General features: G+C 36.1%; 1 protein-coding gene across 1 annotated transcript in view; it reads left to right on the top strand.

The window, feature by feature from the left end:
* Positions 1-13,032, top strand: part of GABRG3 (gamma-aminobutyric acid type A receptor subunit gamma3) — a gene marked incomplete at both ends in the record, with an annotated part of 671,827 nt that extends 658,795 nt beyond the window's left edge. Inside the window, 4 exons of the mRNA XM_081326819.1 lie at positions 3,644-3,796; positions 10,124-10,320; positions 11,909-11,938; positions 12,754-13,032. Coding sequence (XP_081182945.1) covers positions 3,644-3,796; positions 10,124-10,320; positions 11,909-11,938; positions 12,754-13,032 — 659 coding nt within the window. The remainder of the gene's footprint in view (positions 1-3,643; positions 3,797-10,123; positions 10,321-11,908; positions 11,939-12,753) is intronic.
* Positions 13,033-13,813: the final 781 nt, after the last annotated feature.

Here is a 13,813-nt window from a genome sequence, read left to right as displayed (position 1 = left end):
CTCATATAAGCTTTACTTGCAACCCAAACCATCTCAATAGAAGTACCTTTATGCATATTAATTTTAAAAAAATTCCTTCATCTGTTTTTTACACTCTTCCACATTTTCCTGGTATCTAAACAAATTTTCATTTAAGCGCCAAGACCGTCTATCCCTATTATCTTTTTCTATCTCTAACCATACTGGACTATGATCAGATATAGTTCTTGGACAAATCTTGATCTTCTTAATCCTAGAAAAGAAATCATTGGTAATTAATACAAAATCAATCCTAGAAAAAGATTGATGCCTGTCGGAGAAAAAAGTAAAGTCTTTTTCTTGCAAATTCCTTTCTCTCCAAATGTCTCTCAGTTCCAGGTCATCCTTCATCTCAAAAAAAGATTTAGGCAGTTTAGCATGACTTGGGATGCTTTTAAAGAGACCTCCCTTGTCCATTTGTACATTCAAAACACCATTCCAGTCTCCCATAAAGATACAAGATTTATAATCCCACTGAATAATCTTGCTCTGTAATAAACTATAAAAATCTCCTTGTTGTTGATTAGGAGCATATAATCCAACCAAAAGCGTTTTCTTGGCTTCTATTAACAGTTCAATCATAACATATCTTCCTTGTTTATCTGCTTCAATTAAAGTCGCTGTCAAAGTGTTCTTAACATAAATGACCACTCCATTCTTCTTATCAGTCACAGAAGCAATAAACTGTGTACCTAACCTCAAGTTTAACAAGTACTTTTGATCTGTGGCTCTAATATGTGTTTCTTGTAGACAAATAACATCGTTCTTAAATTGCTTTAAATATTGAAATACTTTCTTTCTCTTATGTGGTGAATTTAGACCATTAACATTCCAGGTTAGAAGCTTTGTCGCCATCTTTCGCGACCTGAAGCTTTTGGAGCGCTTCTTCCAAAATCACCTGCACTCTCTTTGGTCGCGCTCCTCCCATTGCTTCACTATAAGTGAGTTTTTGAGGTGCCGTCATAACTCTCTGCTGTTCTTGCTCTTGCTCTTGTCTCATTCGTCTAGCAGCAGCACGTGTCATTCTTTGGTCTCTAACCTCTTCCGATGATACTGAAATTTGATCCACTCCTGTAACTTTCTGGAATTCTCCATCTTTCAGCTGCGTAACTCCTTCAGCACCTTGTGCATTCTTACTTTGTGATTGACGCTCTCCCTCACCATTCTTCTTTTTAGATTCCAAAAGTGGTATAGGGACTGCCTTTAAAACATTGGCATAGAAATCACGTGCCTGTAACACTGTAAGAAGACGATGTCTCGTGCCTGCATACATCACCACCATACCCACTGGAATCTCCCATCTGAACTGTATATCCCGTCTTCTTAATTCTTCTGCCAAAAAAGCAAACTCCTTTCTTCTTCTTAAAATTTTTGGAGGGATCTCTTTTAAAATCAAAACTTCTTGCTCTGCAACTGCAAATTTACTATTATAAAAAGCTTGAATGACCTCATTTCTAATTGCTCTCTTTGTAAAATAAACCACCACATCTCTAGGTAATTTCCTTTGTCTTGCAATCCATGAATTAACACAAAATATTTTGTCTATATCCACCATAATATCTTCTGCTGAATGCCCCAAAACGCCTTCCAGGGCTTCTGAAACTACTTTTTTTCAAATTTTCCTTAGAATCCTCTTTTAAGCCCCTAATTATCACAGCAAACTCCATCTCATGGTACTGCACCATGGTTAAATCATCGTCAATCTTATCCATCACAGTTTCAGCATCCATCATTTTAGCATCTAATCTGATATTATTTTGACTAAGTTCTTCCACTCTCTCGTCCAAACGCTCAATGCAAACGGCCATGTCTTGAAATGCAAGTAAGATGTCTGCTCTCATTTCTGTTAGCTTCTCATCCATAAGATCTGTAAGCTTCTCATCCATAAGTTCAACTAATTGTTGGGATTGCTTTTTCATAGCCTCTTGCAAAACATCCTGCAAATCTTTTACTGTCAAAGCTGGTGCAGGTGCAGGTGCAGGGGGAGGGGGCATTAAAGCCTGTAATGAAGATTGCTGCAACGGGGAAGCCCCCGTGCTTCTAGGAACTTTAGATGATTTGGCAGCCATTTTCACCCACTTAAATCTGTTGCGCACTTTCACTTTTAGAAATCTCCACAAAGTCCACTGAGTTAAAGATCATATACTTGCTTTAACATGATTCTCCTGTACAGCTCTGCCTGCATCCAAGTAATCCAAAGTTCACTCTCACTGGCAGGGATGGTTGCTGCATCCTGCTCTGCTCCAAAGCCCTGGAGCAGAGGCGTCCTGAGGTCCGGAGCAAACTCAGGCTTTGGGGGGGCTCAATCCTTCAACCACCAGAGTTTCAACTCTGGCGGTCTGGGAGAGCTCTACCCCTGCCTGGGTGCTCACCCCCTCCTCTTCTCCCGAGGAGCGGGCTTCCAAGCTGCCAAAACAGCTGATCGACGCTGTTTTTGGCAGTTCTACGGAACGACGGGGCTGACAGCCTGAATGGCTGCCGGCAACGAAGCCTTGCCACCCGGAAGCTCCATCTTCTTTGTCTCTTGAGAAACCTATATGTGGGCCAAGAAGCAACAGTGAGAACTGGACACGGAACCACTGATTGGTTCAAATTTGGGAAAGGAGTCTGGCAAGGCTGTATACTGTCGCCCTGCCTATTTAACGTATATGCAGAGCACATCATGAGAAAAGCAGGGCTAGATGAATCAAAAGTTGGAATTAAGATTTCCGGGAGAAATATCAACAACCTAAGATATGCAGATGATACCACTCTAATGGCAGAAAGTGAAGAAGAACTAAAGAGCCTCTTGTTGCGGGTGAAGAAGGAAAGTGCAAAACCAAGATCATGGCATCCGGCCCTCTCAATTCCTGGCAAATAGATGGGGAAGAAATGGAGGTAGTGACAGATTTTATTTTCCTGGGCTCCAAGATCACTGCAGATGGGGACTGTAGCCAAGAAATTAAAAGACGCTTGCTCCTGGGGAGGAAAGCCATGGCAAATCTAGACAGCACACTAAAAAGCAGAGACATCACCCTGTCAACAAAAGTGCTACATCCAGACTGCTAAAAAATTCATAGCCCTGAATTGATTGATTAATTGTTCCATCAGTCAGGCAGCTGGACAAACAGCATCACCCCTGGTGCATTTAATACAAAGACAGTGGTTGTGTGGTGGTTACCATCATCAATTACATCACTGTCCTCCATGTGTACTATTTTCTCTGTACCACCATATCACAGAGTAGACTTGGCAAGCTTTTCTTATTTTTCAGCTGTATAGAGAAGTAAACTAATTCCACCATATAGTCCATTGAGAATGAATTTGAAAACTCTTAACAAAGTTAAAAAGGGCAGACTTGTTTAACGGTTGTTTGGGAAATCTCAGGGCTGATGAACTAGTTCCCCATTGTTGCCAAGAAAATTATATCAAAATGTCTATGTTAACTTGAAGGACACTTGTCCTCCATCCTATTTGATCTTGCCATCCAATATATAAAGGTAATCAGACAATGCTGAGTCTTACTGTTTACACTGCAGATGGTTGTGGAAATATTATTTATTTGCACTTAACTACATTTTCATTAAATTGTAAATGAAATAATGCAAACTGGTCATCCAATGATATCATTTTTTTATTATTGCAGGTGATTATATAGTCATGACTATATACTTTGAGTTAAGTAGAAGAATGGGATACTTCACTATTCAAACATACATTCCCTGTATATTAACTGTTGTCCTATCCTGGGTATCATTTTGGATTAAAAAAGATGCCACGCCAGCAAGAACAGCCCTAGGTAAGATAACAGGGGATATTTTTTATTCATTCCTCAACCTGATGAGGATCCTTTGTTACATATTTCCAATGAATAATTATTTTATTTCACTTGCTAGGTAATCATGCTAGCAAATGTTTATATTCTGCAAGAAGTCCCCTATTCATGGTTCCAAGCCCCTTGTTGGAGAAGCATTTGAAAGAGTAATTTTCATAACATCATTTTCCTGGTGTTCTATTATTAATATCTCAGTTTTTGTATCTTCTTAGCTTCCCTTCCACTGTTGTTGATCATTCTACAATGTCCAAAGTGATGTGTGCTAAACTCTTCCTTAGCTCTGTCTCCCCAAATTTGGCATGAAATGTCTTAGTCATCCAAGTCATGGTTGTCTAAAGGTGCTTTTTCAAAAAGCAGCTGGACTTACTTTGTTTTTGCTTGAAGACATGGCATTGGCATAAAATGTTCATCAGAACTTTACTTCAGATTGGATGCTGAACAGAATATTATGGGGGGGAGAACAATGTTTTAAAATATATATTATTTGTACAATCATAATATTAGTTTAAATACATAGGTTCTTACAAAGAGTGTGAACACCATTGTTCATCAATAATTTAGCTAGACAACCAGTTTCTTTTACTCCTTTTCTTGTTTTTAAGAATCCTAACCTAATCCTGATCTTAATCCTTTTCTCTAACAGTCAGTATTTCATCCTCATTAAATAGTGTTTTCCCCAACTCCTGCAGGACCTTAACCCTTTAAAAGTTTTGGTATTTCTAAAACAAATTTGGCTTCTCCAAGCTCATGGGAAACTTCCTACTGTGATTCTAGTTCCTGGCATACCTCACTTATAATATGTAAATTCTCTCTGTTCCTATTGATCAGGATTTTGTGGACTGATAGAAAATAATTTGCAGTTTTCCATTTTCTTTCTGTTATGAGATTACAGTTCAATCAGAGATCAGTTTATCAAACACGTTTATTTACACAAGGATCTGTTAATTCTCAATAATAACTTATCTGGATATATCTAGATAGAAAGGGACTTTCAGCAATACTTATATATTGTCTTTTTCATCAAGTAGAGACTATTTTTTCAGTGTAGAAAAATGTGGCATACTGGAGCATGCAATGAAAATATCTGTGACCCTTCTTCCAAGCCCTAAATAATTTGATTCTTGTTGTGACTCTTCTGAATAACAATATTCTTAAGCAATTTGTTTCTTGACAGCTGTGGACAAATTCATCTTCATCTGCCTTGAATTTCCATGTTTGGCATCAAATGGTTTGGTCAACAGGGCAGGGACTATATAGGATAGACATGAAACTTAGCAAAAAGTTTCAAAATTTATTAGCAGCTGAACAAATCTGCATCATTACCTTCCATGCACTGCATGACAGGATGGTGATAGCTAGAGTAAGTGGCTACCTGGTGTTCCAAATATTTGCTTCCTGCTAGCTAATGCTCTTTTTCTTTAATTCTACTACTTATAGGTTTTTTCCACTAAAGCAAAACTTCTTACCCACTAATATAAATCAGACCCAATGTGTTATCATCATATGTAAACTTCCCTTGACAATTTCACAATCTCCTAAGAGAAGGCAAAGCATTTTCTAAAAGAAAAGTGAAAAAAGGATATGTGTACTACTAATGTGCACATGTTGTTTCACAGCAGAACAGTGACTTAAAACTATCTTCTTCCTGCATTTCCTACTCAGTAATACTCTTCAAAGCTCTCACCTACTGTTTCAAGCCTTAAAGTCTCTCACTGACTGCAACTAAATTGGAGGTCATTGACTTATCCCCCCCCCCAAAAAACATACCTTTTTTGAAATTCAGAGTTCTCTATATGAACTAAGCATAGCCCTCCTCTGGCTGACTCGGTGAAGTGGAAAAGTCTTCACAATATACCACTATGGAAAAGCAGTTTCCTCCTTATGATATTATATATTTCATGTATAAGCCTACAAGCATAAATTTCTGTGAAAGCAACATTCTCAAGAGCTGAGCAAAATCTTCTTATATGAAATTTCTCACAACCCTCTGCCCAGTTTCATGCAAACCTTTGTGTTATTTTCATATTCTACCTACTCTCTACCATGTTGGTTTTGGACCCACCAACCATTAACTGACATAGGGTTGCCAGTGGCACCTGGACTGCTGAAAGAAAATAGATCTCATAATTGAAAAGCTTTCACATCTGGGCTCTCAGAGATCTAACCTACAGATGTGAATATATGAGCAACTGCAATTAGAACTTTCAAATATTGTACCCTACTATTAAATGCAATGATTTTAACCAACCATGAGTCACCAAGTGATAAGAAATCATCATGAACCAGTTTTAGATGATCAGTAATCATGAGGGAAATCCAGAGGCTGGCTTGAGGGATTCTCTGGAACTTGTCCAAGAAGCCAGTATTAATGACAAAGGGCTGAAATAAGTGGAATTCAGAGTCTGTACTCATAACTGGCCCTGGAATGGAGATACTGCTTTAGCTAAGAGCAACTAGAACCACAAGGTGATGGCACGGGAAACTTTGCATACATTTTGTTTTGCTCTGCCCTTTGAGATAACTAGGAATCCTAACTGTGTACTTTGTCTCTGTACATTGTGCAGCATTGCGATTACCAATATTTTGTGATCTGAGCAACTCAAAACCGATTCAAGAAGCAATTCACATACTATTTTTCCAGTAGAACTTTTTTAATGTCACAGACTTGCCTACATAAATGCTCTGCTGGATGTCTAAAAAATAACTTGCATTCATTTTTGGGGATAAAATATTCGGGCCCAAGCCTTTATAAATTGTTCAAAAGGCTAGGGGAGGGAGTTGTCAATAATTAATAGATTCAAACTTTACAATCAATATTTGATATCCTTTGAAGTTTCAGTGAGAGAGGTTTCACAAGTGAGCCAAAAAACAATTCCTCTCTAGAAATGATTTTATGCTTTAGTACAATTTGCATGAAGCACAGAGTTAAAATTTGTTCATGTCTTTGACTATTATTCTATGATTACAGAGTCTGATATGCCTGAAACAAACATTTATATTGGTGGCATATAAAAATCTGAGATATCTAAATCACTTCCCTCTTTAAATTAGGCAAAATGCTACAGAGAAGGGAAAATTAGACACAGCTCTAAATAGCTTTCATTTATCAAAAGTGTGGTATGACAGAGCAAACTTCCATTTTTATTACAAGCTACTTCAATCCAAAATTAAAAGAAATTTAAAATATTAAGTGGTTTTACACAATTGACGAAAAGTCCTGGTTCTAAATTTTCTAGTAGCAACCTGTTATATCTCTCAATATATCCTATACTACCAGTTTGACTCTAAGGAGGCATAGGCTGAAGTTTAAACTTCCTGCCATAGTATTTTCATCTCAGTAACTGAATGCTTTCTGCCTTGTGGGAAATTTACAAGGTTCAAAGCATGCAGTAATGAGGTATTGAATAAGAGCAAACATTTACAAATTTTATGATATTTTTTTAAGGAATTAAAGATTAAGACTGTTAGAAGTAAAAGGAAGAAATATAAAATTGGCTTATTCAATTAAGGTTAAAATAGGAGATTTTGTGCAATGTTCTGATAACCCATTATGGACTGTTTGCAGACAACAGGACCAAGAAATTGATGTTTTATTGATTTGTTATAGATAAGGGGTGAGGTATGGGACAAAGAGATGTCTGTTTGTTACCTTACAGGAGGTAAAATTTGCTGAATTTGTTTATATTTGTTGTGGCAAAAGTTGGAAGTCACTTCTTTATATATATATATGTCTTTTCTTTTTCTCTGTTATAGTCTTTTTCTTTTTTTTCTACTTGTTCTTTTGACCGTTCTTTTCTCTTAGTTTAGTTGTATTAGTTTTTAATACTGTAATTAAAAATCTTAATAAAAATTATATTCAGAATTTTAATAGGTTTTGAAGAGATAGGGTAGGGCATAGTAGCCACTTTTCACTGCAGTGGAGTAAAATATATTTTGATGCATGATACAAAAACAATGCCTTATATATTTGCATCAGACATTAGGATGCCAGTAGCTATGGGCAGGATCTCCATTAGAATGTTAGTATGTGCATCATCATTTTGACATAAAGTTGGTTTGCTGCAGATGCCTAGTCACTGTTACTGAAAACCAAGTTTCAGTTTGAAAAAAAAGAAGTTAAGCCTTATTTTCTTAGTGATTATGGTACACGAACTTTCTCTTGCATTATTGGGCAGCTCAGAGAAGAGTTATTATGTATGGATGCTGCAAAAACAAAATTCCTAATATATTTGAACAGCAAATAGCAATTCTTATAAGCTATCATTGTATGGCTTCACCTGTTCTCATTCAGTAGAAACAGTAGTTACTATACTAGGATTAGTCATGACATCTATATGGGATAGACCAGCATTGGTTGACATTTGGTAGAATTTGGAGGGAAGCACCTCTCATTGTCCTTCCAGCTCTTGCAACAGTTTTTGATGTGATAGACCACAATATTTTCTGGACCACTTCCAAAAATTGGATTTGTGGCATGTTGTTATGGTAGTTCCATGAATGAATGGATCCACATAATGGTTGCATGGGAAAGAAGTCAAAAGAGCAGACTCGCAATCTGGGAATCATGTACTCATGGCTCTTGCTCAAAGTATAGTTAAATAACATAGCTAGGAAAGCTTTTACATAGTTGCACCTTCTGTATCAGTTGCAGTCTTACCTGGAACACAATGCACTGGAGGCAGCCATTCATACCCTTAGCATCTTTTGATTAGGCTACTGTAACTTACTATACATGGGCTATCATTGAAGACCATGTGAAAATTTTAACTGGTCCAGAATGCAATGATACATGTTGTTAGTTGCTTTGTCTTGATGCGGAAAGAGGAAGCAAAGGCAATAACCCCTCCCCCTTGGGAGTATGGCAGAACCCAGGGAAAGGTGAGATTTGATTTTGGGTCAAAGGGGATAGATAGAAGTGAAATAGGAATAGGTTCTGACATTAATGTTATTTAACTAGAATGAATAGGGAAATTTACTGGGCCAAAAATGTTCTGGGTGTTACCCTTAACTCAATTATGATCCATCACTGGAAAATTTAATGCATGTGAAGATATTAATTTTAAAAATGCTGGGGCTGTTGGGAAGTGCTCCAGCTGTACGAATTAAAGATTTCATCTGCTTTAGTAAACTCTTCATTTGCAGTATAGAATTCACAGGGGGGGAAATAATGAGTAGAGAACAGAGATGTCAAATAATTTACTCAGATATATACTGCAGTTTCTGAAGCTTTCAATATTTTATTGGCATTTGCTTTCTTGATATGTTTTTAGATATTAGAGTTCAGCAACAGAAAAGTACAGATAGTCCTTGACTTACAACCATTTGTTTAGTGATCATTCAAAGTTACAACAGCACTGGAAAAAGTGACTTATGATCATTTTTCACATGACCATTGCAGCATCTCCATAGTCACATGATCAAAATTTGGGCACTTGATAACTAACATGTATTCATGATAGTAGCAGTGCCTGGAGTCACAATTTGCAATACTCCCAGCTAGCTTCTGACAAGCAAAGTCAGTGGGGGAAGCCAGATTCAGTTAACAACCACATAATTCACCTAACCCTTAACAAATGTGCCAAAAAAGTCATAAAAAGAGGCACAATTAACAACTTAACAACTGTCTAGCTTAGCAAAGGAAACTTTGGGCTCAGTTGTGGTCATAAGTTGAGGACTACCTATATACTATATTCTACATGTATATTTTTTCTTTCCAGATTTTTTCCCCTCATTCATTTCAGTTTTTTTTATTGCAACAATCAGTTAAATGGGTTGAATCCATCCATTTGGATTAAGTTGCAAGGATATAACTAACACTTTTGGCTTGGATGGGATTGCATATAGGTGGGTGATTTCTGTTCATATTATTGAAGCATGTCATTTTTTGTGAGTTTACCAATAATGTTGTTCCCTTTCTAAGTTTAGCTATGCTGCAATTTTAAAATCTAATGATATCCTTCAAATCAAAATGAATTTGGATAGTCATTTATGAATATTTTTCTATAACAAGTATGATCTTATGAAATATCCTATAATGAGATTTGATACATTTAAAGATTTTCTTCATAATAGTTGAAGAATATAAAATATGAAAGACAATATAATGCTAAAACACTCATTATTCCAGGTGATATAATCAGGAACAGAATTTTTTAAAAAAATCTAATTTCTTAAGGAATCCAGAATACAGTCTAACAAAACTCATGCTCTAATAAGTAAGGTTTTGTTCTAAAAATTGAAGACAGCTACACTTCTGGAAATACTACAAGAAAATTATGTTCTGTTGTCCAGGTATCACCACAGTATTAACCATGACAACTCTGAGCACCATTGCAAGAAATTCCTTGCCACGTGTTTCCTATGTCACTGCAATGGACCTTTTTGTGACCGTATGCTTCTTATTTGTCTTTGCCGCTTTGATGGAGTATGCAACCCTGAACTACTACTCAAGTTGCAGGAAGCCACACTGTACAAAAAAGAAAAAGTCGGTAAGATAAAGTCCTATTGAAAATGGAGCACAATTCTTCTGCATTATCACAGAAATTAATAATCAAGTGCATTTAGACCTTAAATAAACACTTTGGTTAATGCTGTCTAATAAGAGGAGTTTGCTGTAAGAGTCCTCTGTACTAGAAATGCACAGAATTAGTGCACTGAAATGCTTTCACCACTTATTTTATTCTTTTTCATTTTATCCCAACTGAAAGCAACGGTCATAAGATGTGCAGCTGTATAAATATGATTGATTGATACTAATTTTAGTGCACTATACAGGAATTCTGGGATCTGTATATCTAATGTAAAATGACCATGCCTAATAAATTATTGTATTAATTATAACAAATTCATCAATTAGAATAATGACAATGGATCATCACAGTGACAAGAATGTGGTCTTAGTAACTGTTCAGTGCAGTCATGCCTCTACTGAGAACCATGCATTCAAATTCTACTATGATTTTACTCAACCTAAAGTCCAGCTGCTAGAAACAATTGCATTATTTTGAAGTTGGTGTCTTGCAAAATGTTAGTCTGTAAATAATACTAATATCGACCATGAGAATCAACGATGACTTGATGCCACATAATCAATCAATATTAATATAGTTTTAAAACAAAGAAATATTTTAAAAGTAGAAAAAAAAATAACTGGCTTTGCTCATATATGTATAGCCCAGTACATTTCCATTATTTTCCTGCTCACTGCAACCTTTTCACCTCTATAAAGCATCTGTGAGATTGCTCACATCTGAAACCAAATAAAGTTTAGCAGACCCTTAATACAAATAGGAATGATTAGGGCACTAGGCTATCAAAGCTCCATAATACAACACTGCAAATGTGATGATTTTTCAATTAACTAGAACCTATGACACAAACCTCTTTTTTGTTTCTTTGTTTGAACAAGTAGAATTTACTCCCATAGATCACTTCCGTTATCTCAATTTTTTAGAAAGAAAATAGTTAATTTGTTTTAAATTCCAGAAAATATATGTATTCTGTAGGCAAGGAATTAGTATTTGAAAATTCACTTCTACTTGAAATCAACACAATGGTTAGGATTAGGACTAGGATTGGGATTAGGTTTACAGAAAGATTGGTGGGTAATTGCAGCTACAGGTGAATCATATGGCTTGCTCTGCTGAGTTGAAGACCTCAGTTTAAATTAAGCATTTCCCAATGATATCCATGAAAAGGTAAAAGCATATACGTTGTCTTAGAAATTAGGGGTGCCAAACTGCCAGCCTGTGGCTGGATGCATCACGCTAAAACCTTGCTCACCCCATTGCCAGCAATGGGAAAAAAGTCACAATATGTCGTGACATGTCACATGACATCGCAAGTTTGACACCCGTGTCTTAGATCTTGTTGTATAAGGTGAACACTTATCAGGAATAAATGGGATAAGACAACTCTACTCATGTTTACTCAACATGTTTATTCAAAGTAAACACAAAATTGTGCTGTTAAGTACTTATGGAATTTTTTATGATTTCATTAATAATTAAAATATCAAAAAACATTATAATGTTTTATAACTTGTGTTCTTATACTTTACTTTTTTATTTATTTGAGCTGCCTGATGTCAGCTTTGGTCACATGATGGTGAGTATGAATATTTAAAAACTTAGTTTTTTATTTATAACATTATATATTATAAAATTCATTATAATTTTAATTAAACAACTATTATTATTACTCAGTCTTAAAGAACCATGCCATCATAATACATCTTAAATCTGTTATATTCCCACTAACCATTTCACATGGGGAGATCAACAAAATTGTATTTGGGTTGTTGCCCACTATTGAGTTCAAGTGCTGAGTTCACCTATAAATCCCTGATTCATCAAAAACATTATTCCAGTACAACATTTGCTTCAGACTTTGCCCATCCCTATTCTGTGTCTGTTTCCAATCATTGCTTGATGTCAGTGTAAGAGAATATATGGCAAAGCCTAATTCTCTTTATACACTTTGAGGTTCCCCTTGCATGGAGGTAAAATAAGGGACAAATATTTCCTTAGGACCAGCACAGATACAGAAAATCTGGCATATGTCTGTCTTACCTGTACACTGAAACCAAGGTGAGGAAAAGCTCATAGGAACATGGCAGAAAATAGAGGTCAATTTTATATTTCTTTCATAGTGGTATGGAAATAGGGAAAGCCTCTCTGAACCTGAGTTCCATCCAGAAAAAAATTGTGCTGGATACTCCAACTGCCAACACCTACTTCCGCTCACCAAAATATACTTCTGTAGTTCGCTGCTTTGTGCCATTCAAATGTATGTATCTTTGGCAAATAAAGTGTCAAAGGAAAGCTGGACAATATGGTTTCTTTGAATTGCCTGTATTAGACCCAGGAAACTTCAAACTTCTGTTGCCATGGTACAGCCTCTTTGTCTCTTTTTTTCTGCAGAATTACTCTGTGTTAGAGATGAGACCTCCCCCTACAGTCATTGCACTGAACAATGCCATGTACTGGCAAGAATTTGAAGACAATTGTATCTATGAGTGTCTGGATGGGAAAGACTGTCAGAGTTTTTTCTGCTGTTATGAAGAATGCAAATCGGGCTCCTGGAGGAAAGGCCGGATACACATAGACATCTTAGAACTAGACTCTTATTCTAGAGTCTTTTTCCCCACATCGTTCCTGCTTTTTAACCTGGTCTACTGGGTTGGATACCTCTATCTCTAGAAACAATGAAGAAAACTGTGCTTTTTCTACTTCTTAGGGATGGGGATTATGTGGAAAGACAGATCCTGAATGGTTTTATTGGAAAGCCTGGAAGGTCACCTCACTTTTTCTCATCCAAGAAAAAGAAGTTTTTATTTATTGTTTTGTCAAAAAGGAAAAAATTCACTTCACATCTGAGATTTTTTGCTAACTACCCTGAAATGATCATGTAACAATGTTTATATTAATTGTTCTCATACAATGGAGAAGTTGCTGTTTTCTTTGGGTTATAGTTAACTGTGTAGCATACAGATAAGCAAGATAAGGATGTTTTGATTGGTCATTCTTATGTTACTTCTGTCTTTAAACTTGTTCTGGAAGCAAGTTTTTATTGGTACAGGTTATCCACAACTTTGTTTTGAGGAGAATCTGAGTTCCATGAAAAGTCACTTCAGTTCACTTCATGGGTTTCAGGTGGTCTTCCTTTGAGATGAAAAGGCATAATTTTTAAAAAAAAATGTTTACATTTGTTTTTCACAAAATTGTTGAATTAAGCTTTTCTTTAATACAGAGTTTAACATTCCACATATTGAGCAAATACTTCAGGAAACTAAATGATTTCTGGAATAACACTCTTGCAATATAATAATGCTTCGTTTGCTTTTGGTACTGTGTAAGATGACTTTCTATGTAATAGTAGTGGAAAGGTATGTTTCATTCCAAGCTACAGGTTAATTTCTTTCATACTTTACTATTTGTTTTCACTGATATTTTCAGGGTGAAAAAGCCCTCTAGTTCCAGC

This window comes from Vipera berus (assembly GCF_964194415.1).
Source record: "Vipera berus genome assembly, chromosome: 4".
NCBI classification, from domain to species: domain Eukaryota; kingdom Metazoa; phylum Chordata; class Lepidosauria; order Squamata; family Viperidae; genus Vipera; species Vipera berus.
This window is presented reverse-complemented; position numbering and strand designations above follow the sequence as displayed.